General features: G+C 34.8%; 1 protein-coding gene across 1 annotated transcript; it reads right to left on the bottom strand.

Annotated features, from left to right (window-relative positions):
• Positions 1–20: 20 nt before the first annotated feature.
• On the bottom strand, positions 21–26715 carry LOC108678470. The gene is made up of 14 exons (XM_018166894.2): positions 26606–26715; positions 15600–15662; positions 11976–13698; positions 10889–10995; positions 10350–10566; positions 9811–9893; positions 9099–9193; positions 8366–8504; positions 7610–7784; positions 5564–5783; positions 3699–3837; positions 2823–2947; positions 1199–1298; positions 21–843 (listed from the first exon to the last, which is right to left on the bottom strand). Exons 1-14 carry the CDS (start codon positions 26636–26638, stop codon positions 88–90), a joined length of 3975 nt encoding a protein of 1324 aa, XP_018022383.2. The 5' UTR covers positions 26639–26715; the 3' UTR covers positions 21–87.
• Positions 26716–26887: the final 172 nt, after the last annotated feature.

The raw sequence follows: 26887 nt of genomic DNA, 5'->3' as shown, positions 1-26887 counted from the left end.
TAATCTAATAAATAGCCTCCGTAAATTTTAATCTAATCAAATTTTACGCAAATTTTAATCTAATAAATAGCCTCCGTAAGTTTTAATCTAATCGCTCGCTATTTCAATAGGAGCGGCTAAATTACGAGTATTAATATTTGTACTGGAGTCACTGAAGGAGTAAATACGCTTACTTGGTACATCACACTTCTTTAACGATGCGATGCTGCATTTCAATGAAGGAAATACTGTTCCATTTTTCGGCTCTTGACGCAAAATAGAATAAAGAGGCGTAGAAATTTCTTCCTTATTAGCGCTACTAGATTGAGGGAGCAGTGTAGTTTTGCAAGACCGATCCTCGCTTACCAAGCGAATTTCTTTCAAGATCGGTAAAGTCTTTGTGTTGAAACCCCAAGCGAAGTCTTCATCTGACGAGCTATAATCGTCTTCTTCGTATATTAGTTCTTCTACGGGCTCTTGAAAGGAAAGTTTCTTTATCAAAGGCGCCTTTTGTTTTTTTACTTCTTTTCCTGCTGAGCCTGCGTCAGACTTTGGCGGTAAACTCTTATCATAATCGAAATTTTTTTGAGAACTTTCTAATTGGTTATTCGCACACTTGGTCGAATCATCATAAATATTATCAGAATCTTTATCTGTTGTGTTGGATTCCAAATAATAACTTTCGTCAGCAGCCGTGGAGGGCACATTTGTTGAAAATTCGGTCATTAAATCTGAAGTTTTCTTGCTGAAAATTGACCTGGAATCTCTGGAGCTGCACGAGACGGCATCGCTCGCAGTATACGTCCGCATTTCGAAATTTTCTTCGGGTATGCTTTGAAGGCTGATTAAGCCTGAAGAACCTTTCTGAAATTAAAAATTCAGGTTTCTGAAACCTAGCATGTACTTATTAAAGTAAATTATTCATTTTCGATCAAAATATGTCAATAGTTTCTTACCAAAATGTTCTGCTGAAAATTCAAGACTTGCATTCCCCATAATCATGGTGTTAATCCAAGACACGTGAATTGATAAAATGACACAATTCTATGCTATGAACAAAAATAATTCAATTGCTAATACGTGGCATATAAAGTTACTAATTGTGCAATTCTGCACTTCTTCACCGTGTATAAAAACAATTCATTTTCAACTACCTGGCAATTAAATTACAAATTACATATATTAACCATCCCAAGATTAAAATTGCCGGTTCTCTAACCTTGGTCAGCCTCGGTGGCGTAGCCGCGGGAGTGGCAGAGGTAGCAGCGACCGACTCGCGATCAGTGCCATAGATCGACGCAAACGAAGCCCGAGCACGACTGAAAAAAATGATGTAATCCAGTGAAATCAATCATCAATTTGCTCACCGTCAACATATTATTAACTCAAAATATAATCACAAATTGTCAAGGGCAACTTGGTAGTTAATTTTTTAACACCACACAAAGTTATAAGAAAGGGATTCGAGTTTATTTTCTATTTTCAATCTAAATTCAGATTGAATTCACAACATCAAAATTACGAAATTAAAGTTACCTTATATGCTCCAATCATGTCTATTTCAAACTGTAATCTGACACGCTCTGTACATGCTAGGATTGAAACCAGGAGTTGGAATGCATTCATCGAGGTTCGCATACATTGAGCTATGTGCTCATTCACGTTTGATACGTCTTCCGCTTTTGCACAACCTTTTGCATCGGCTGAACTAGATAAACAGCAAACAAAATGATCGAACTTTTAGCAGGAAAGAATTAACTTGAAGTAAAAGTAATTAGTGACTTAAACACTCAGAATCATCGAATTTAACAAATGCAGTAAAGAAGTGAAGGTAGTAGAAGCAGCAAAGGTTTAGCAGAGATGCTCCCATGAACCTTGTGCTGCTCAAATCAGACAGACGAGCAGTTGAGGAACAAGCAGCGGCTTTCATCAGTTAGAAATATAAAATTTCTTGTAATACGCATTGATCCGCACAGTCCAAGGCCAAAATAATGGTATCACTGGGCAAGCTAAAGGATTGTGATGTCCTAGTTGCAAATAACCAAGGCTTGCGTGCATTGCAAGGACCAAACTTTGAATCATTCATGAATAAACCTCGTTTCTGAAGCACATAGAGGCATGAAGAAAAAAAACAAAGTCTACAGTGTAGCTTTCAGGATAGAGGATGATGGAAAACATGAAGTTTGGACCAGAATATTGCCAAAATTTAAAGACCACCAACGTTTTCGGTTTTCGGCATTCAGAGCCGAAGAATTTTGTGAATTTACAGCAGTGCTGCGAAGGAAATGTGCCAGGGAACGTAAGACTGAAAGACACTCGCACTTTGCACAAAGATGGTAGGTTGATGGTCGGTTGGTGGAGGAATTTATGCCAAAATACCTCAAAGGGACTGAAAATATCGATTAAGAATTAGGTGCTAGGATCAGACTTCCATGAGATGATAGGGTTGAAGTCATGCCTTAGTATCCATAGTATTTGTTTGGGACGTAGCAGTCCCAGGCCACGATGGATCGTCGCCTCTGACTATCGCGCATCCACCCTCATTTGGGCCACCTGATGCACGATGCTGTTGCTTGATTCTCGCCGCTGGTAGTGTTGCAGGGGAGGTCGATCTGGGATTGTGCCCAGGAACACGTCTAGTCGTCTCTTGAAGGTCTCCAGGGTGAACTCCCCCTCTCTTGGATCGTTTTTTAGGATGTTAAACAGCCTCAGCCCTGCCACGAAAAGTGATCCTTCAAGCATGCCTCTCACCTCAACGGGGTGCTGTATATGCTGGGGTTGTAGTCATGGCTCTCACCTCAACGCGGTGCTGTATATGCTGGGGTTGAAGTCATGTCTCTCACCTCAACGCGGTGCTGTATATGCTGGGGTTGAATTCATCATCTGAAGTCACTCGGTAGTATAGCTTGCGAAGCTCCAGTCGAACCTCGCCATTAACGAAGCAGTAAAGGAACGCTACGATCAGGCCCTTCGAAGCGAGTGATTATTACCATTTTTAAAGCAGAGATAAGCAGATAAAAAATAATATTGAAATATGTTAAGAAAACTTTAGATTCCAATGGAATACAAACATTTTTTAATGTTCAAGATATATTCAAGAAAAATCATTGAAGTTGGAAGCTTATGAAGGATAATGCTGAGAATGGTGATAAAAAATTGCTAAAACAATGAAATTCATGAAATTTCTCCGAAAAAAAAATTATTTTGATTAATAAATATTATTTCATGATTAAATGAATGGACGGAAAAGTTCATCAAAACTTTTTGAACAAAATTTCCATTATAGAGGCAATCAACATTTTATCTAATAGATTTTAATAAAGTAAGAAATGCTGCCTCTACTTAGTCAAAATATTGTTATCACAAATGAAAAATAATAAAATCAGACACTCTGACCCTGAACAAATATCTCAAAAAGTATTTTAGCTAAGTTTGTTGAATGAAACCCCCTAGGCCTCTTCATTTTTACTATTTTTAAAATTAAGTTAAAATAATAGCAAACAGCATATTGAAATATCAAAATTCTATAGATCTTTTAGTTTCAATGGACAACAAACATCATTCAATGTGAATTCAGCAGCCTGGTTTCTATAGATCTTTTAATTTTAAGGGATATCAAACATAAATCAATGTTGAATTGAGCAGCCTGGTTTCTATAGATCTTTTAATTTTAATAGACAGCAAGCATAATTCAATGTTGAATTCAGCAGACCAGTTACCTGGAAGGAAGAGCAGACCTGGTCCAGCAATAGCCACGTGAGCTCGACGGGAGGATGTGAAGACAGCGATAGTCCCCACAGCAGACAGTAGTGCACCCCGAACAGCGGCACCAGCACCAGCGTCGACCGGCTCAGCTGTCTGCACAATAACGTCAATCTTTAACTATTTCATGAGAAAAGCGACACCAGCGTTGAATAAAGTCAACTTTACATAATTTCATGAGAAAAGCGACACTAGCGTTGACCGGCTCAGCTGTCTACATAATAACGTCAATCTTAGAATTTCATGAGAAAAGCGACACCAGCGTTGAATAAAGTCAACTTTACATAATTTCATGAGAAAAGCGGCACTTGAGTTGACGTGCTCAGCTGTCAGCAGAATAGCGTCAAATTTAGATAATTTAACGAGAGAAGCAACACTTGAGTTAATCGGCTCAGCTGTCTGCACAATAACGTCAGTCTTAGATAATTTCGTGAGAAAACGACACTAGCGTTGACAGGCTCAGCTGTCTACATAATAACATCAATCTTAGACAATTTCATGAGAAAAGAGACACCAGCGTTGACAGGCTCAGCTGTCTGCAGAATAGTGTCAACCTTAGATAATTTCATGAGAAATATGACACCAGCACCAGCGTTGACCGGCTAAAGGCTGTCTGCACAATAGCGCCAACTTTTAACAATTTCATGAGAAAAGCAACACCAGCGTTGAATATGGTCAACTTTAGATAATTTCATGAGAAAAGAGGCACCAGTGTTGAATAAAGTCAACTTTGGATAATTTCATGAGAAAAACGACACTAGCGTTGACCGGCTCAGCTGTCTACATAATAACGTCAATCTTAGATAATTTCATGAGAAAAGCGACACCAGCGTTGAATAAAGTCAACTTTACATAATTTCATGAGAAAAGCGGCACAAGCGTTGACAGGCTCTATCAGCTGTTTGTAGAATAGCGTCAACTTCAATTTATTTCATGATGATAGCATTTCGTGATGTAAACATTACAGACATATAGTTCATAGATTTAAAAACTTGGATATTGTCAAATGTTTTAAATTAACTACCACCAAAGTTTAAGAATTAAGAGGCCGTGAAAATAAAAGTTTAAATAAACCCAAATGATTGTGATTTTCTATCGAAACTTTCCATATTTCTGAACTTACAGTGCATGCATCAAATTCTTTTTAGTTATATTCGTAATATAAGTTACATCAAATTCTTTTTAGTTATATTCGTAATATAAGTTTACCGTATTACATCAATAGATGTTTAGTCATATTGAATTATTTATGAGTTCAATCACTCAAATTTTAGAATCACATTATAACAAATTCCGTCATCATGATCTCCATCATAATAATTATGAAACCTCTACGATAATCAAATACATGAATAAAAATATTACGGGAGACAAGTTCAAGCGTAAACTCAGCATGAAAATAATAAATGAACCTTTGATTCACAGGCCACATCCCGACTCGATTTTTGACGAGCGTACGAACTCCTTTATATTTACAGTGCCAGGCTCAAATCACACACAAACTTTGACAAATTTTAAATTTTAAAAATAATTAAATCAATTTTAAATTGATTAAATAATTAATCAATTTTAAATTGAATAAATAATTAATCAATTTTAAAAATAATTCTAATTAAACCGTGGTATTGAGCCTCCAAAATTATAACAATTGCTTTAACTGTCTTACTAGTTTATTACCCAATAATCACAGGCTCCATGAGAGCGTGTGATTGCTGGACGGTCCTATTGCAGCGAGATTATGTATTATATGACATATTATATTGTATGAAACTCGTATAATATAAATGTGCTTTGTTAAAAAAACTGTGCGCTCAAGACTGACTTGCATTTGCTCTTTTCTCTGCTAACGGATGACCGTAACTTGAGCGCCACGGTGCGTATGATGTTCAAGAAGAATATCACATTGAGGAACACTGAGGCGGCAACGGGCAGCCTCAGGCCTATCCAGTGAGGCCAAGGATTTGAATGCACCAGCCAGCAGTGGTTGTTGTCCACCAGCGCCCGGGCGATGGACCAGCTCACTATCACCAGCATGGGAGAGCCTGGAGTGCGCATATAAAAACATTAAGAATTCAAAAGCAATTTAAAAAAACTAAAAAAAAGACATATGAGTGCGCAGAGAAATACATTAAGAACTTAAAATCAACAAAAAAATCAAAATACGTAAATATATATTTAGGATTCACATGGATCAAATAAATTCAAATTTATTTGAAATTCCAATTCAAGTCATATTAAGAATTTAAAATTAACAAAAAGTTCAAAATACGTAAAAATATATTCAAGATTCGAAAGGATCAAATAAATTAAAATTTATTTCAAATTCAAATCTAAGTTATATTAAGAACTTAAAATCAACAAAAGATTACAAATACGTAGAAATATATTTAAGATTCAGAAAGATCAAATAAATTCTAATTCATTTGAAATTCAAATTCATGGATCAAATAAATAAATTTGGTGCCAGTAAGTATTAGAATCAAATAAATTCACAATGTCTTCAACGAAACCGTTACTTAAACCAGTTCCACCATTAGCTCAAAAACTGATGATGGAACTGCTCTCCAAAACGTTTTCATTGAAGATATTTTGTATTTACGTGTCATTAGTTTTCTCTTCTTTTAAATTTTTGGTGAACTAACGATTTAAGCTGACTAATGATATAAGGAAGTATTAGGAATATATTGTTTCGGTAGAAATATATTGTTTTTGTCTTTCTGAGTTGGGGCAGATATATTTATACGCAGAATCTTTGTAAAATTTCGGTTGAAGTCCAGAGAAACAAAAAATTGTCCTATTATTCTTCTAGTAGCATTTGTAACATTTATAACATTTATACATTTTAGTATTTATCATTGTTATTTTTTCATCTTTATTTGAAGAAACAACTTCTACCAAACAACAATAATACTTAGTAAACTTGAATGAACCGTTAAGTCAAATGCGTATTACACGGAACCCCAAGTAAAGTACGATTATAAAATAAATGTAATCAGCAAGGATGCTGCTGGCATTATAGTCTCCCAAGGACAGCTGTAATTGGGGCTATTTGACTTACTAGTAACTGGATTAGAATCGTGTGGGAAAATTATTTTACAAATATATATCAATTCTCTTTGAAAAAATTATCCATTTATTAATCATATGAAATTTGTTTGTCCAATTCTTCAATAACTACATTTTATTTAAGAAGCATTAGTTAAAAAGGACGAATTATTTCAGGTCACAAAAATGAAATCATAAGAATCGTGCGATAATTTTAAACTTGGGTTATTTCAAATGACACTATATTGTAGTGAGAAGCTCGCAGACATCAAACTTGAGCTCTACTCTAATTTCTCAATAATATATTCACTAATATAACAAACATTCACTAACAAAACAAAGCGACACACGAGCGAAATTGACACAAAATTCTGTTGAAAACTTCCGCTAGTGACTGAAATCTACATAATAGTTATTTCACATGACAATAAATTAGATTATCATAATTAAAAATAAATAAAATGGTTTATATAGGAATAATAATTATTTCAGATGACAATAAATTGGATTATCATCATTAAAAAGGAATAAAATAGTGCATATAGGAATAAAAACTGTTTTACATGACAATAAATTGGATTATCATCATTAAAAAGAAATTAAAATAGTCGATATAGGGCATTTTTTGATCTATTGAAGCCAAAATGTTTAATTTAAACAAATCCGCACCCCAGCCGAGTATAACATAAGGCATGATGGTGGCCGAGGAGCCTGCGAAGAGCGCTCTGATGATCAGGTCATGATTAAAAATAAATAAAATAGTCGATATAGGGCATTTTTTGATCTATTGAAGCCAAAATGTTTAATTTAAACAAATCCGCACCCCAGCCGAGTATAACATAAGGCATGATGGTGGCCGAGGAGCCGGTGAAGAGCGCTCTGAAGATCAGGTTGTGGAGGTACATGCCCTCCATCAGCAGCCATGAGTAGTTGGCAAGGATGAAATACTCCCATACGGCGACCATAATCCGGCACACCCAGCCTCGCACCCCGATCGTCTTTTGCAAAGAATTGTTTCATCAAATTCTGGGGTATCCGAAACCTGATATAAATACCACTGTAATAAAATATCAATAAATTAGACGAAATATTATATTGATTACTATCGTTCTTAAACAAAGTTTAAAAAATAACATGAAAATCAAGTGCGCATTCTGAAATACGGATGAAAAGTTAACTTTTGCAAAAAATTACTAAGGACAAATCTCATTCTATTATTTTAGTTATATCTTCCTCTCCTTATATCGTCATTGACGTTTCAATGGGTAGAAATGATAATAAAACAATCATATCTTTCTTCATTCTGATATTAAGCTGCTTATATTCTGTTGCACTAATTAATTTCAAAACTAGTAAATTTCAGCGTTAAACATGTCTATTGCACGCAGGTTGTGAAAGCGAAAATTTGTCCAAACACTACCAGACTCCCGCTGAGCTACTATAGTTATGGAAGCTGTTGGGTTTTGTTGGAAATCCTTGACACATGATTAAATGACTACATCACAGTTCGATATTATTCATCTTATTCTATTCTGAATCGACAGTTCTCCTAGTAATATTCATAGTATTCATTCATTACCCCGTGTTCCTCGAACGCTGCTATGGATGCCACCACTGAAGGCGTTATGAGTGGCGTTTTAAGCAGCACGGCGACAGCCCGCAGCTTAAACGAGGCGAACAGGTGCAGGTGGAGACGGTTTCTGGCACATCTCAGGCGCCTGTAGTTAGTGAAGGATAGGATTGGTGGATACAGTTTGACGCTGTACGTCAAAAAATAAAATTAGTGGTTGTAAACTCATCTTACTCCACACTTATAAGGGTGACTTAACCAATAATAATTATGCTCAACCTTGCCTATAGTAAGAGGAATATTATTGGTAGAAGCAGTTAACATAATAAGTAAAAACATTATTTGTTGTACTTTAAAAATCCCATTTGTAGCATTAATGAGCCTTTCAATATATATGTCGTGTAGGTTAACTTTTAATTGCCAAATGACGCTATCATGCAGTAAAGAAAGATTATAGGAGGTTTTAAAAAATATCCTAAAATACAGTTGTGATGGTAAAGTAAACGATATTAAAATTATGCTCAAACTGGAGATAAGCAGTTCCCAATATTGTCAACAACTTGTTCAGTTTTTAGCGATATTCTAAAACGATGAATTGCAAATAATTCATTATAATTATGGTTTTGCAATTAAACTACTGTTTGTATATTGCATATTGCACCGAGAACTACATAAATATCATCACAATAGTTTACTTGCATTTTTCTTCAATATTTATATGCTCATTAAATTAGTTACTGACTTGACTGAAAGGAGGACGATTGAAGAGATCAGTAGTGCTGACAGGGAAATGCTGTATCCGATCATCGATATCGTGCTGATGATCGGCAACCATTTCTGCGGCATATCAAACATAATAAATTATAAAATGTTTGTTAAAATAAACTATTAAGGCTCAATGAATTTCGAAATTTTTACAATAGTGTATTTTACAAAACATTCAAATAAAATTCATACAACTGTGCGCGAATATGAAGAAAGCCTTTTGTTTACAGTAAAAATTGAAATTTCTTTGAAATTTTGCACTGTATTTATTTCAACTCTGAATCAGTTCATTTTTGAGCTCTCACATGAAGATTTTCCTCATTTAATATAAATAAATCGTATGTTCCATGCATGCGACAAGGTAAAAAATTATATTCCCTCTCGACCACTACCGAATTAATTCGTCACCGAATGTCCTATGAAAATCCCAAAACAAAATTTCGTCTTCAACACCTAATGTCTTACGAATATACCAAAACAAAATTTCGTCTTCAAAGAAAAAGCGTCTCCCTGCGGGAAGCGTCGAAATGCGTTTCTTGCAAAATATGTATTCAATATTCGATATAGTTCATAACATCCATTCGAACCAAATTGAGTCTTAAAATTCCCCTTGTTAGCAATTCTAGCCTCACGAGAGTTGCCCTGAACATCTCGTATAAATCTTAGGAAGGATTTTTGAAGTCACTTACCGCAATCAGAGGCGAAACTCTTTTATGATGTTTCCGTCTCTTTGCCAGACAGTAAGTGTAGTTGCTCCATCCACTGTCAAAACCTGCGGACGTTCGTACAGAAATTTAATTATAAATGACTTTTGAATCCCAATTTTTATTCCTGTTGTTAGTGGATCGTCAACAACAGTGAAAAATTCCTTAACGGTGGGGAAATTTGATGACAGACTAATTTAAAATGAGGTGATAATGGAAGAGAAAGGCTATTTTAATATTTCTAGTGAATAAAAACATCTATATTATATATTTAAGAAACTAGCAAGCGGTCTGATAAATTCATTAGCATTAACAAAAATTATGAGTGCAGCAAAGATATATTTTGGAGATGAAAAGTGATTCGTTGGAGACGGTGTCATATTCAAATGAAAATTATAATGCGAATAATGATGCGAAGGACGAAAGTGAGATCCTTTTGCAATATTAAACGATTGATGCAATGGATGAGATTTATACAATTCATGCATATAAGCCCATACTTAGACTCAAGAGAAAATAATTACTGTATGTGGGAGCTGGAGTTCCCAAAGAAAGGCTGCTCTCGCTTTCGTTATATTCTGGTACATCAGTTGGCTGTAAAATTGAGTTGGTTAAATCAACTTCAACTTCTTGAGTTGACAAATCGATTTCTTCAGGTTGTTGAGTCGAAGTTTCAGGTTCCTCGACGTGTGGATTTTTCTCCCACTGACCATGAGCATCGCACCATCTGGTAGCGTGACCCTGGGGAAAAATTTCAATTTTAAATTTAAAAATTAATTTAAATGTAAAAATTTTTAAATTTTCTATGAATTGTAATTGAAACATTGTCATCTGAACATTTTAGTTTGAACATTTTCATCTATCATTACCATTGTAATTTCTAACGATCATTTAACACAATGATTATGAATCGAATTTGATTCTTGAGATTAGGAAGATTATTCGGAAGCAATGGTTAGCGCATACAAAGTAACGAAATAATAAATGAGCTCATAGCAAAGAAGTTGTATATGATTTAATTTTAATAAGGAATAAAATATAAATTGATATGATTATTTCGCACCTCATGGCTGTCCATGCCGGGGACGTGAGGGGGGCAGGGGAGGGAGGACTGAGAGTGGGGGGGTGCGGGGGGCCAGCACAGCACCTGGTCCCAGGCGCGCTTGCAACCTGCAACACAAATTCCAGTTGAATTTTTTGACAGTAAAACAATCTTTCATTTATTCATACTTCCAATTTCGGTCTGAATTATTTATACTTCCAATTTGAGTCTGAATTATTTTTATACTTCCAATTTGAGCTTGCAACCTGCAACACAAGTCCCAGTTGAATTCCTTGACAGTAAAACCTTTCATTTATTTATACTTCCAATTTGAGTCTGAATTATTTATACTTCCAATTTGAGTCTGAATTATTTATACTTCCAATTTGAGTCTGAATTATTTATACTTTCAATTTGAGTTTGCAACCTGCAACACAAGTCCCAGCTGAATTTTTTGACAGTAAAACAATCTTTCATTTATTTATACTTCCAGTTTGAGTCTGAACATGACTAAAAAAACGCGAAACAACGTTAACATGAAATTTTAAATAAATTTCACTAATGTAAATAGCCTCCCCAAAGTCAAAACCCTTTGATGGAAGACGAACGTTAGAGACATCAATATGAGAACAAGAAATTTCGCAATAAATGAAAAACAGCTAGCTAGCATAAAAATATATAATATATTGAAACTTAGTTTTGGGGTAACGACCAAGAAAATTAACAAATAAATAAAAAACGCACAATATAATGCAGCAACAAACCACCATACCTCGATAAATGAAAACAGCTAACTAGCATAAATGTATACAATGAATTGAACCTTTTTTTGGGTAAAGACCAAACAAATAGATAAATAAATAAATAATAGAAAATCGTGCAGTAACAAACCATGGTCACCATACATCGATAAATGAAAAACAGCTAACTAGCATAAATGTATACAATGAATTGAACCTTTGTATTGGGTAAGGGCCAAACAAAAAGATAAATAAATAAGTAAATAATAGAAAATGATGCAGTAACAAACCATGGTCACCATAGCTCGCCAGTACAAATTAACAGATAAGTAAAAAACACAAAATGACGCAGCAACAAACCACCATACCTCGCCAGTGAGGCTGGTCTGTCTTGGCCGCCTCCTCGCACTGGGCCTTGTGGAGAGCCATGAGCGCCAACAGCCGCTCCCGCTGGGCGGCCACCGCGTTCTCGTACACAACTTCCTTCACCACCACCGAGTCCGTGAGGTCTCCATGCGGCACTGAGCCATCGTCGTCAATCTCCAAAGACTCGTCTTCGTACTCATTCTCAATCTCCGGAATGTCACCTAAGATATCGGGTAGAATGTCGTAATTTTCGTCGTTGCCGGACGGAGTCGAACCCGAATTGTCAAGATCTTCGTTGATGACGTAACTTTGAATAGCTGTGAGCTCTTGAATTTCGCTTGCTTTCTGCGACGCAGGTCGAGTTAAATTTGAAATAAACGATGACGAGTAGCCATTTTCGGGTTGATTAACTTCAAATTTAGAAGTCATGCGGGCATTGATGGATTCAAAATTAAAATCACTGCGTGATCGCATAACCGATTCGTAATCATCAAGCGCACTCGATAGAGAGTAATTATAATTACCTAATACTGGTTTACTATCACTACGTGGATTCGAAACTATATCATTCCGGATATCATCGAGGGTAGCCTCCTTGGAATCTGGTGAGGTTTTACCTTTTAGTGAATCATGTCCTTGAAATCCTGTCACTTCCGGTTCATCTTTCCAAATGATTGATTGAGCCGGGAAATTTTTTTCAGGAGTTGAGGACAAATACTGAATTTTTCCTTGTTTAGAACCAGAGGGCCTTTGACTAGGTATTAAATTACCATCTATCTTAGTTCTTCCATCTTTTGGATCATTTTCTAAAAATTTCGGTGCAGCAATTCTAGAGGACACTTTTTGATAAGGTAACTCATCATTCAAGATACTGACTGCAGATGCGTTCTTGGATCGAATGGACGCTTTGGTATTGGGTTTGACGTGAAATATTGTCATGCGTGTGTCATGGTTTTTGGAAATTCGATTGTCCGTATTTAATTTAGAAATAAATTGTATTTCAGAAAAGTTTTTTCGAGTGTTTTCCACATATGTGGATGAAATCTTCTCGGATTTTGTGGGAATTGGTATGGGTGGTTTTGAGTTTGCCTCTACATCATTGTTTGCAATTAGCACTTTTGCATTCAATAAATTATTCGAACGTTCATTTTTATATAACACTGAAATGTTGGCGTTGTCGTAATCAGTTAATGTATTTTCCTTACCAGGATTAAAAATTATACCTGAGGACTGAAAAGAACTGAATGGTCCCGGCACGTTAATTGAAACCTCACTTTTATTAAAAACAGTAACCTTTTCTTTCTTAAATTCATCATTTATCAAATTAGAGTTCGAATAAATATTATCGGAATTCTTCACAAAAATCGTCTTATGTGAAGAATCACTGTGATTTTCATTATTAAATTTATCATTTACTTCAACGAATTTTGATTGTTCCGTGTGCAGTTGCTTCAGGTATCGCAATAAAGACGTTTCGAATTTTTTGGCGTCATATTTATCAGGTTGAATTGCCTTCTTTGGGTGTTTAGAAGGCGCCAACGGTAACAAATGCGGAGAAGTGTAAGGTGAACTCTTTTTCCTGTGTCTAGGAGATTTGGAATTCGGAACAGGAGCTGGGTTTTGGCTAGTCTTTGTAGAGGAATATTGATCCTGAAACTGTTTGCTTGTTTTCTGTGGAAAATGTGTCGTCTCACTCTGTGGATTTTGCACAACTCCCGGCTGCACCTGTAGAAAGAAAATATAGATATCCATAGTACATTTTTTAAATTATTCATGAAAAGCTATAATATATTAACAAAAGAGCACAATTATGAACTAAATCATGAGATAACATTTTAAAATAAGTGAGAGTTTTCAAAAAAGAACTGCAGGCGCAAGTTTCGCTTCTATACATCTGAGTCGATACAATGTCAAAACAACCAAAATTAGGATGAAATGAGGTATGAAGCCGAAATGCATTATTTGATGCAGATACTTTAAAATTAGGTAAACGGAACGAAAACTACCTGCGTTCAACATAAACCTGATACACATCTAAACAATCTTTTTTATACACATCTAAGTAATCTCTCGTTCAAAACCTGCAGAGATAATTCGAGAAGCCTTTAAGACATCACGCTCTGAGCAATTCATGTACAAAACATACGTTTTTAAACTCTGAAATTCATCGATTCATTAATAAAGGGTATCGACATATGTATTGAAAAATATAATGTTTATGTATACAATATCATAAAAAAATGCGCCCTTAAGATTTGACAATGCAATAAATTTCATTGCACTGCAGGTGACAGTAGTAACCTCATAGTGGCCAGTTAGACGGTGAATTGGAGACTTCGAATGCCTGTGCTTGAATTTTCTACTGCATGAACGTCATTATTAATTAGTAGGTTTAAGCTCCAGTGGAAATGTAAATACATATTTATTATATATTTACGGGAGTAAATATGTATTATGTAAGTTTCAACATGACTAACGTCCATTATATCCTATAATAAAATTACAATATCATAACTACATTATAAAATAGATTATATAATAATAAAAAATATATAAAATTATGAAAAACATGAAACCATATTAACAACGACAATGTTAGAATATCGTTCGTAAGGCATTGAAGGAATTTCAGTGAAAATAATGTAAATTTAGATTACTTAAAGAATGCATAGATAGTATTTTCAAAATTTAATGAAAGTTTCCCTAAAACAGCAAAGAGCAAAGGAAGTCCAGGCTTGCTTACGTTCTTAGAAGGTAGCGAATATATTATCAACCATGTTAAGCAATTTAATTAAAAAGATATATAAGGAAATATTTTAAATTACCAACGTTTTCCATACATCAAAAAAATATTGTTTGACGAATAATAAAAACGAATAATTTAAATAAAATGTTAGAGGTCATAATATGAACTTGTTGATAACCAACGACTTCACTTGAAAAAAAATTCATCAAATCTTTTCGAGATTTTAAAGATCTCTGAGAGATCACAGAGATTTTCTATTTCTCCATGCAATGATGTTCATGCTACTCCTTGTGATGGTTGTTCATGCTACTCCTTGTGATGGTTGCTCATGCTACTCCTTGTGATGGTTGTTCATGCTACTCCTTGTGATGATTGTTCATGCTACTCCTTGTGATGGTTGTTCATGCTACTCCTTGTGATGGTTGTTCATGCTACTCCCTGTGATGGTTGTTCATGTTACTCCTTGTGATGGTTGTTCATGTGATGGTTGTTCATGTGATGGTTGTTCATGTGATGGTTGTTCATGCTACTGCTTGTCGTGATGGTCTATCTTCGTCTACATAGTTTTTGTATCTTCCAAACTCGTCTAATTTTTTCAGTACACAAAATATCGGACAGTTTATATTTGATTTATTATATTATACTAAATAATTGATTATTTCATTCAATTATACTAAAATAATACTTTATTATAATCACTTGTGTCTTATACAATAATTAATTCAAAGTGAATGATTCAAAGTAGAGTTTATATTTGATTTATAGAATATTATACTAAATAATTGATTGATTCATTCGATTATACTAAAATAATACTTTATTATATTCATGTATATAATAATTCAAATAAATATTTATTCATTTCACAATAATTTCGCACCTCATTGCTGGGAGCGGCGGCCTCGGCATCGCTGGCCCGCAGGACGCAAGTCATCAGCAACATCTGCACAATAATGCATCAATTTATTTCATGATCCTCATCCTGTAGGCATGAACAAAATAACAAATATTATTGTTTTGAAGTTGAGCAAAGGCAACATTAAAAAAAACTTTAGTCGGTAACCAGAAAATTTCAGTCTTCTAATTAATGGAATGGAAAGCGCTTACCAATTCCTTCCTCTCGGCTATATATTTAATAACTGGACAATTGGCCTGTCTAACTCTCTGGGATTTTATGCGCAAAATGTATAGTTTAAAAAAACGCATAGGGGTGGCTACAGCTTGTAAATTCCTAAAAGGCCCGACTTTCTTATTCTTCGTATCAGCAATAACCAATTTGAGTTGTGAACAAATATTATAACAACGACAGCTCGGTTGTTAAGATCCTAACACGAAAAAAATAACTATTTATAAAAGCGCAGCTGATAGATGTAACGTAAGCTACCTTAATGACTATGGCTTTACGTAAAAAACGAAAAAAAATAATGGTCAAAGCAAAGCCTACTTCCCAACACTTGATACGATCCAGAGTGCTGGTGAAAGATATCAATAGACTTGCATTTTTGTGTGTCGAATACAAAAACAAAATTATAGTGACTTGTTTTACGAGGAGATAGAACGCAAGCACAAGGCATGAGCAACTGATCATACACTCCGGAGACCTGGGTAAAATCCAATCGCTGTTTATTTCACCATCAGTTTTGAGAGGATCGGGTCAGAAGGCCAGTTTTTAGATCTACTATGAATAAGTCACAAAAATAACGAGAATCGGCCATGGGCCAAACGTGGCTTGTTTATTCGCGCCAAGTCTATTATACTATGAGGGAAGAAATGCGTATGTTATTAAAGAAGTTGATGTGACCAATATTAGCTAGTGGCGCCAAAATATGCTTAAAAGCGCACATATAAATATTTTCGATCTTCATACCGCTATTCGATGGCCCATTCACATAAATTTGAAACAGGGGCCATGCTTTCAAAACTCGCTAAGTTTACGTAAGTACTTGCGCTCTATTTTCTTGTCTACGATTGGTGGATTTTGCTTGAAAGGCCGTCAATGATTGGCTAATGAACTTACGATCTCTTCACTCTTTCTGAAAGTATGGCCTCAGACAAATAAGAAGACCGTCGCTACTAAATTCAGCGGTAGTTGAACAATGACGCGCAATCGCGTCACTATAATGACCATAGTAATCCCCACCACAACAAGGTTCCAATGCATGATTATAATGTAGCGGGTGCAATTCTATAAGTAACCTCAGGCCTCTTATTCGTTGACATATTCTTGGCATGTGATTTATTATTTGGTATATTCTTGGCATGTTCTGGTTTATTATTTGGTATATCTTTGGCATGTTCTGATTTATTATTTGGTATATTCTTGGCAAGTTCTGATTTATTAGTGGCAAATTTTTGGCATGTTCTGATTTATTATTTGGTATATTCTTGGCAAGTTCTGATTTATTAGTGGCAAATTTTTGGCATGTTCTGATTTATTATTTGGAACATTCATGGCACGTTCTGATTTATTAGTGGCATATTCTTGGCATGTTCTGGTTTATTAGTGGCATATTATAGGCATGTTCTGATTTATTAGTGACATATTCTTGGCATGTTCTGATTTATTAGTGGCATATTTTTGGCATGTTCCGATTGGCACAGGCGTTATAAGTTATAAAAGCACAATTAACATTTGCTTGACAAAATTTTAACAGAGGCTTTTCTTATTGCATTTTTACGGCGAAAAAATCATGATATTACCAAACTGCATTAATTGCACATTAAACTTATGTGCCTAAGTAATACCTAAAAATTGGCGTTATACTGTTGGAATGAGGGGTAGTGAAATAATTTATATATCTGTAATGCGAGAATTTTTTAAAAATAAGACCATAAGCTTGCTTGGTTGACTCACGTAAAGGCCTGACCTGAGGTCCCATGCAACGCTCCAATTACAATCCCAGCCAGTGAAGGGAATGTGAAGAAATTATAATTCAATATTATGATACAATACAATAGTTATTTATAATGTATTATAATAATTATTTATAATAATAAATAGTAATAATAATTATTTCTTAATAAATAATTATGACAATAATCATATATATTGTTTTTTCTCAAGTGAATGACGTATACAATGCAAATAGCGAAAACTGCTATTTCACGAAATCTATTAGCTTTGGATTATATATATTTCTCCATCTGTCTCGTCCGCGATATGTTTGTACTCCGAACCTTAACAGGAAGAATCATGAATTTATTAATTAAAAAAATTTAGTTCTCCCTGTACATTCACAATAATCAGTTTAAAATGAAGCTTTTTAAATTAATAGATTATATTTAGTCGAATTCTTTGGCTGAAAACAACTCCATAATGATGATGGAAGATTATTTGATCTCTTAATTTCTAACTAAAGATAAAAAAATAATAATTCTCTTATTTTGTAATAACTTTTTACAGATAGTCTTTATTTTAAAAACTCTATTTTAGGGTAGCATGGCCAGTCGCAACCTACTTAACCGAAACCATGAATTAACCTCCATTGAATCAATATAATAGCATCGTAAACTACTTCTAAAACAGGCAAGGATCGTAATCAGTATTCAAGTATTTTAGACTGAGGAAGAACGTCTTATTCGTAAATCTTATTTGTACCCTAAACATGGGGCTTTCTATTAGTAATAAAAAACTCTTTAATGTAAGAGATGCTAGAGAAGTACAATATGCGTAAACTTACATATCACGAACTAAATCGCAAAACAAGGAAATACACTGTATCGTTAATCAGTGTGCCATGGAAATGCACTTTACCGAAGCCGCGAACATTGAAACCTGACAAATTTTGAAACCTGAAAATTTTACCAAAACTGTTCATAAATAAGAAAATCTTCGATGAATTATCAGGTGACGATGTCATTTTCCAGCAACGAGAACCAGGCATGAAGAAGTCCCGGTGCAAACAAAACTTTTAGGCTGCCTTCGTTGGTCAATATCGCCATAAAAAAGCTGTAAAATAGTAAATTTACTTGGAAAAAATATTAAACTGACATATAATAGCGCAAAATCTGGTTTCGTCAAAACCATGAATTTCTTAGCCATAGTTCAAATGTTTTTTTTTATCGCTTCGATCTTTTCAACGACGCGTTGAGAATAAATTCATTATAAAACTTTTCGAACATCGTTCATCAGTTGGAGCAATTTCATTCCATGTGATCAAATTTCCACCAGCTCCTAGAAATTCATCTACTCTCTCAATGTTTGGCCATTGTAACGGCTAATGTAGCGGCGCTACATTTTACTGTAGCGGTAGCGCCCGCTACAATCTAGTGGGTGTAGCGGTAGTTTTAAAGTAACCATTCGGGTAGAACTTAGAATTATAAAATTTTTGATCCATTTAACCATAAATACCTTATTTTATTGCAAAAATGTTTTATAGTTACCATATAAATTTGTTCTTTTGCTCCTGAAAACTATAATTTTTACGAGAGATGTAATTTAGCTATATATACAGAAGCTTGGATACGTGACTTTAAACGTCTCCAATCTACAAAACAGCCAAAGAACCGGATAACAACGGAACATACACAAACAGACAAAGAACTGGATAACAACGGAACATACACAAACAGCCAAAGAACTGGATAACAACGGAACATACACAAACAGACAAAGAACTGGATAACAACGAAACATACAGAAGCACACACTATCGAAGACGAAGAAATACATGCGTTCGTAAATTGAATGGGGGATGGGGAAGAGATGGAGGAAGAGGGGGTGGGAGTGGACTCGAGAGATTAAGATTCAACTCGTCATTAAGCTCTGCAATTAGTTGATGAAAACATTCACTTGCAACATCGTACTCGATATATCTTAGGCGGAGAGTAAAACGAATAGCTATTATTTATCGAAGAATGCTTGAAATTATTTGCAAGAAATTGATCTTAATTCTTATAGAATTCAACAACACGTGTATTATCTATAGAAGGTTGTCTATATTTGGAAGTTGTAATTGTCTATAGAAGAATTGTCTTTCATAAGATTTTTGAAACGCTCCAGGCCACGTAAAAAACACAAGACACCAAAAATAACGATAATAAAATGCCACATTTGACTATTTTTTGTAACTATTTAGTTAACCATTAAATACTCGGTATAGGAAAATTGTTGTTTTACTAAGATAGAGTTTATACTTTTCCCAAATAATGCTAAAGCTTCCATAGCAATTGATAATTTCAAAACAAAAGAGAAGGCTAAACAAATGTAGAGTTATACACACATGCCATGTTTTTACTTCTATTGTGCGTCAGTTTACTCGCCACCACGGTAAGATGAAACAAGCCCCTTTTGTTTTAAAATTATTGTATCGTTAATCGGAAAAATCGGAAATTATTGTATCGTTTTTTAGGAAAAATATAAACTCTACCTTAGTTTAACAACAATTAATCGAGGTAACTCGATCGTGATGCTTTAACACAGTTTGTTTTTAATCAAAAACTAACTCACTATATCCACCATTGACAAATTTTTAATTTAAAAAATGGAAATCGTACAATTATTTTATTAGTAGTTATTATTGTATTGTAGCCTATAGTATTTCGAGTAATTAGTTAAAGTTCAGTAATTAGCAAGCGATCGTGAGCAAATTGGAAACATATGTTTAAAAGGAGCTTATGATACACGAGACAAGTTCTTAAACCAATTGAAAATCCAAAATTTATGCTGGCAATTCTTTTATTTTAGAAATTACACCACCTACTGACAATTTCGGCTACATTTCGGAACGTTGTAACGAGGTGCAATATATACAATTCTATGGCCATACAAACAAAAATATCTACAATATTTTGGCACCTACAATACAACGCCATTACAAGTCTATATTTATAAAAGTTTTGTTATTGATTCGTGCTAAATATTTACTAAATAAGTACGACGTACGGTCAAGTTTTCTTATATATAAACCCGTTAAAAACTTCAAACATCAATCGGCATACGAAACAATCGGTCTTGAACTCAAAGATCCTGTATCACTTGTCAAGTTACTACAATTAAAGTCGTGAGCTTGGGTAATTAAAACAAACGCTCTGTTCCTGAAGCTCCAAAGTTATGTTATTAGTTGATTTAAGGTCACGCTTTATTATTGATGCTTCGAATTTATTAGCTCAATTTTTTAACGGTCACGTATTACCTTGCTGTTTTTAAGTTGCGAGCTTAGTATTTTTTAAGTCGCGCTTTACTCTTGATTCATCGAAGTCATGAGTGAAGTATGAAGGTTATTATTTATGCATGAATCTCTATAGTTATGAAATTAGTCACTTTTTAATCGCAAATCTTCAAAGGCATGTGCTTAGCAGGCTAAAGTTATTGTTTTACTAGTCACGCTAAGAAGTCATGAAATATATTAGACTAAAAATCACGCTTCACTCGTGAAGCTTAAAATCGTGGTCTAATTGCGTGTGTTGTTTCATAACATTTCTTCACGTTCTTCTTTCAATTAACTTGATACATCTATCAAGTATTCATCAACTCAACTACATGTCATCCTACTCAGCTCCATATTATCGGTTGTGACACCGTAGGTTTATGTCTATACAAGGCATTCATCCGAGACATATACGAGTACATATTGAGGTGATGATCGTGATGCATATTTTGACAATTTCTACATTTTTTCTGGACACCATACTAATTAAATTAAATAAGTTGGTAAAACTATCCGCAAAATACGCATTGCGCATCGTGGCAATCAGACGCAAACTATGTAGGGCGAATAATTTTGAAGTTAAGGTAGGTTAAATAAAGTTATTTTTTTAAATTAATCAAAATCTCTTGATACGAATCATGCCATGTATTGATACCAATATTTGAAATGTAGTATATTAAGTACTTCTAGTACGCATCAAAGTGCTTGATATCCTAGGAAAAAAACAAACTACCTCAATGTAGTTAAATTTGAAATTTCAGCAATTTTATTTATTATATAAATTAAGTAAAATAATATTATTTATCGATTACATTGTCTCATATGAGGTCGGTTGGCAATGAGGTACCACGAGTAAACAGTCGCCTTCTGTTCTGCACTGTACGCTGCTGAGGAAGCCATGACAGTTACGACTGTTTGGGGACCTTTTTTATATTTCTACAAGAACCTCTTGTAGAAATAAATAAATAAATAAATACTCTCTTGATACCGATACTCTAAGGACATGCAAATGAAGTGTACGTCTATGCAAATCATGCATTAAGAAGAAGCTTCATGTTTGACTGTGAAAGATCCCTATTCCCCTATAAGCTTTTTAGGAACTTTGTTAGTTTCTTATTTCTAAATTATATTTTACAGTATATGTATTATGTAAACATTTATAAAGTTATTATTTTCAAGAAAAAATATATGGGCATAGACAATCTATTATTATAATAAAGAATTTTAGAAATCATTTCTACACCAATTCTCGCAGCTTCAAGATTTTACTCTCGAATGAGACCTCCTAAGTAAAAAAAATTTAATTTTATGTGTTGTTTGCGAAGCAGTTGACAGGAGACAAGTTATTCAAACATCATAACATGACACCCAACAACATACACCTGACAGGGTAACAACATTACCCTGTCAGTTGTATTACAACAACATACACCTGACAGGGTAACAACATTACCCCGTCGGTTGCATAACAACAACATACAACTTACAACTGACAGGGTAACAACATTACTCTGTCAGTTGTATTATAACAACATACAACTGACAGGGTAACAACATTGCCCTGTCGGTTGTATTACAACAACATACAACTGACAGGGCTACAACATTAACCTGTCAGTTGTGTTACAACAACATACAACTGACAGGGTAACAATATTACCCTGTCGGTTGTGTTACAACAACATACAACTGACAGGGTAACAACATTACCCTGTCAGTTGTGTTACAACAACATACAACTGACAGGGTAACAACATTAACCTGTCGGTTGAATAACAACATACAACTGACAGGGTAACAACATTACCCTGTCAGTTGTATTACAACGGCATACAACTGACAGGGTAACAACATCTCCCTGTCAGTTGTATTATAACAATAACATACAACTGACAGGGTAACAATATTACCCTGCCAGTTGTATTACAAAAATAACATACTACTGACAGGGTAACAATATTACCCTGTCAGTTGCAATTACACAATAACATACAACTGACAGGATTACAACATTACCCAGGCAGTTGTATTAGAACAACATACAACTGCTAAGGTAACAACATTACTCTGTCAGTTGAATTACAACAATAACATACACTTGACAGGGTAACAACATTACCCTGTCAGTTGTATTGCAACATACAACTGACAGGGTAACAACATTACCCTGTCGGTTGCATAACAACATACAACTGACAGGGTAACAACATTACCCTGTCAGTTGTATTACAACATACAACTGACAGGGTAACAACATTACCCTGTCAGTNATACCTGTCTCTTATACACATCTAGATGTGTATAAGAGACAGCAACATTACTCTGTCAGTTGTATTACAACAACATACAACTGACAGGGTAACAACATTACCCTGTCAGTTGGATTACAACAACATACAACTTACAGGGTAACAACATTACCCTGTCAGTTGTATTACAACATACAACTGACAGAGTAACAACATTACCCTGTCAGTTGTACTACAACATACAACTGACAGAGTAACAACATTACCCTGTCAGTACTACAACAACATACAACTGACAGGGTAACAACATTACCCCGTCAGTTGTATTACAACAACATACTACTGACAGGGTAACAACATTACCCTGTCAGTTGTATTACAACAACATACAACTGACAGGGTAACAACATTACTCTGTCAGTTGTATTACAACAACATACAACTGACAGGGTAACAACATTACCCCTGTCTCTTATACACATCTACTGTCAGTTGTATTACAACAACATACAACTGACAGGGTAACAACATTACTCTGTCAGTTGTATTACAACAATATACATCTGACAGGGTAACAACATTACCCTGTCAGTTGTATTACAACAACATACAACTGACAGAGTAACAACATTACCCAGTCAGTTGTATTACAACAACATACATCTGACAGGGTAACAACATTACTCTGTCAGTTGTATTACAACAACATGCAACTGACAGGGTAACAACATTACTCTGTCAGTTGCATTACAACAACATACAACTGACAGGGTAACAACATTACCCAGTCAGTTGTATTACAACAACATACAACTGACAGGGAAACAACATTACCCTGTCAGTTGTATTACAACAACATACTACTGACAGGGTAACAACATTACCCTGTCGGTTGCATAACAACAACATACAACTGACAGGGTAACAACATTACCCCGTCGGTTGTATTACAACAACATGCAACTGAGAGGGTAACAACATTACCCTGTCAGTTGCATAACAACAACATACAACTGACAGGGTAACAACATTACTCTGTCAGTTGTATTACAACAACATACAACTGACAGGGTAACCCCTGTCTCTTATACACATCTAGATGTGTATAAGAGACAGACATACAACTGACAGGGTAACAACATTACTCTGTCAGTTGTATTACAACAACATACAACTGACAGGGTAGCAACATTACTCTGTCAGTTGTATTACAACAACACACAACTGACAGGGTAACATTACCCTGTCGGTTGCATTACAACAACATGCAACTGACTGGGTAACAACATTTCCCTGTCGGTTGCATAACAACATACAACTGACTGGGTAACAACATTACCCTGTCAGTTGTATTACAACAACATACAACTGACAGGGTAACAACATTACCCTGTCAGTTGCATTACAACAACATACAACTGACAAGGTAACAACATTACTCTGTCAGTTGTATTACAACAACATACAACTGACAGGGCTACAACATTACCCTGTCAGTTGTATTACAACATACAACTGACTGGGTAACAACATTACCCTGTCAGTTGTATTACAACATACAACTGACAGGTTAACAACATTACCCTGTCAGTTTCATTACAACAACATACAACTGACTGGGTAACAACATTACCCCGTCGGTTGCATAACAACAACATACAACTGACAGGGTAACACATACAGCAACATGGCATTGAGTAATGTGAAGTTACTAGCACATCTGGCCCCTCTCGTACTGTAACAGCGGCCTTCAGTGGGAGCCAAACTAGCAAAAAATCGCGACCTTAAAAATGAAGATCGCAGATTTAACGAATAATACACGAACGGGTGGAGGCTGCGCACTATAGAACAATAACAAGTGTAATGCTGTTATTTGTGTCTCTCCATGCATGACATTTGTGAATATGTTTTATTCTTTATCTGTTGAGGGTAACTCTAGTTCCATACGAATATACTAGAAGTATTTACCACGGGTAATCAATAGAAATATTTCTAATTTGGATGTTACCGATAGATAAATAATGAGAAGTTAAAATTTTGCACGGATTTAACGACACGAGTTTAGCAAGACGGTAATGCCCACTTTGAATTGAGCATCAACACATGCGTTGATTAAAGATGAGGCAGAAAGCATTTGTGAACGTGTGCTGAATATTGGCGACTTTATCAGCGATGAGATACTTGATAAATATTATGATCAGTGAATAACACATTTGCATTACAATCTGATGGTTGGTGCAGTGGTCTCAATGGGCATTTGCGAACAAGCTGATATTAGCGTTGTGGCATTTCTGTTTCTGGCTTACCTATATCAGGAGTATTTTCAAACTAAGTACTAAGGTTAGATTTTTGGTTTGAACTGAATTGAATTTTAAAAAATGAGTAAAAAACTAAGATTTGTTAGTTTGTGGTTGAAATTAGATAAAATGTGGAAATAATATACATAAATAAATAGAAATAAAAAATTATACAGCTGAGAGTATGGAAGAATTATTATCAAAGCGAAATTATGTTTTCGTAATTTATAAAACTGCAGTACATTTTGGCACCTCATACAGAGAATTAAAAAAGTCAATATTTTATTCATGACAAAAAGCTTAGATTTTTTTCTTTTTCGGCGCCTAAACCAGCGTCAGGAAGTAATTTTTCTGCTCATCAATGAATTCGGATAAAAAAATAAACCGAGAAACTCCAAATACGAAAAATCTAAAAAATATTCGCGAAACTAACTTTTTGCGGGTGCAAGCACATAAATTCGCAGTAGGCCTATATCGCATTGAAAATGGCTCCACATTTTGTGAGTAATACGTTGCAACAAATAATTTTTTTAATTAAAATTGCCTTGAATTTTTCGCTTGCATCGAAAATTACATATAGTTAAGTGAACGCTGACGCTTAAGTGAACGTAAACGCTGGAAATTAAACTTACACATATACATCAATAATCATGGGTTCATCAGGGAGGTGCGGGAAAATTAGAATAAAATTACAAAAAATATATTTTCATTAGCAAGCAGTTACATAATATTTTACCCTCTAAATCTTGCACCCGGAAAATCCAGTTTAGAGTCAAACGGCATTGCGAAAGTAGATTCTGTGGTAAATCTTTTTGTCGCAACGTATTAATGTTCGTGCGATGTATATGCCTACCGGTATTCATAAAATTTGTTTAATCAACTTTAAATTATTATTTTACGAATTCTAGACAGACTGAGTTTATTAATATTTCACAAAACATTTTTCATATTTCACATATAAAATAATAACGTCACATATCAAATTATACCAAAGGATAAACATTCAACTCTATTTCGCTCATGAAATCTTATCTCCCATGAAATCAGATTCATTTCTGCACACTATTTTGAGAGCATTTTATTGGACTAGATACATAAAATTATAGCTTTACAACGCAGATAACCTATGATTCAATGTCATCGCGACCTTCATCAACATTAAAAAAATAAAACTTAACTCACTCCACCTACATTAATAATGGCTCCGTTTGTAATGCCCATCATTGTCGACGCCACTTCAACACAATTTTATTTTTATGGTAACATCAATTATCGCTTTCACATTCGGCACTGAACTGCAACCTACCGCACTGAACAGAAGTTCATAGTAAACTGAACAGCGGTTGCTGCTGTTCCAGCGCACAGCAGCATATGGGAGCACGAACACGCCTCACTCGGCCGTTCATAGCGAATAAGATGCATAACATCAAGCTAGAGGGCGCTCGGGACGATATCAAGCGGAAATTATTTGGT

Source organism: Hyalella azteca, unplaced genomic scaffold, assembly GCF_000764305.2.
Source record: "Hyalella azteca isolate HAZT.00-mixed unplaced genomic scaffold, Hazt_2.0.2 contig12792, whole genome shotgun sequence".
NCBI lineage: Eukaryota > Metazoa > Arthropoda > Malacostraca > Amphipoda > Hyalellidae > Hyalella > Hyalella azteca.
The sequence above is the reverse complement of the archived record's forward strand: the minus strand, read 5'-3'. Positions and strand labels throughout refer to the sequence as shown.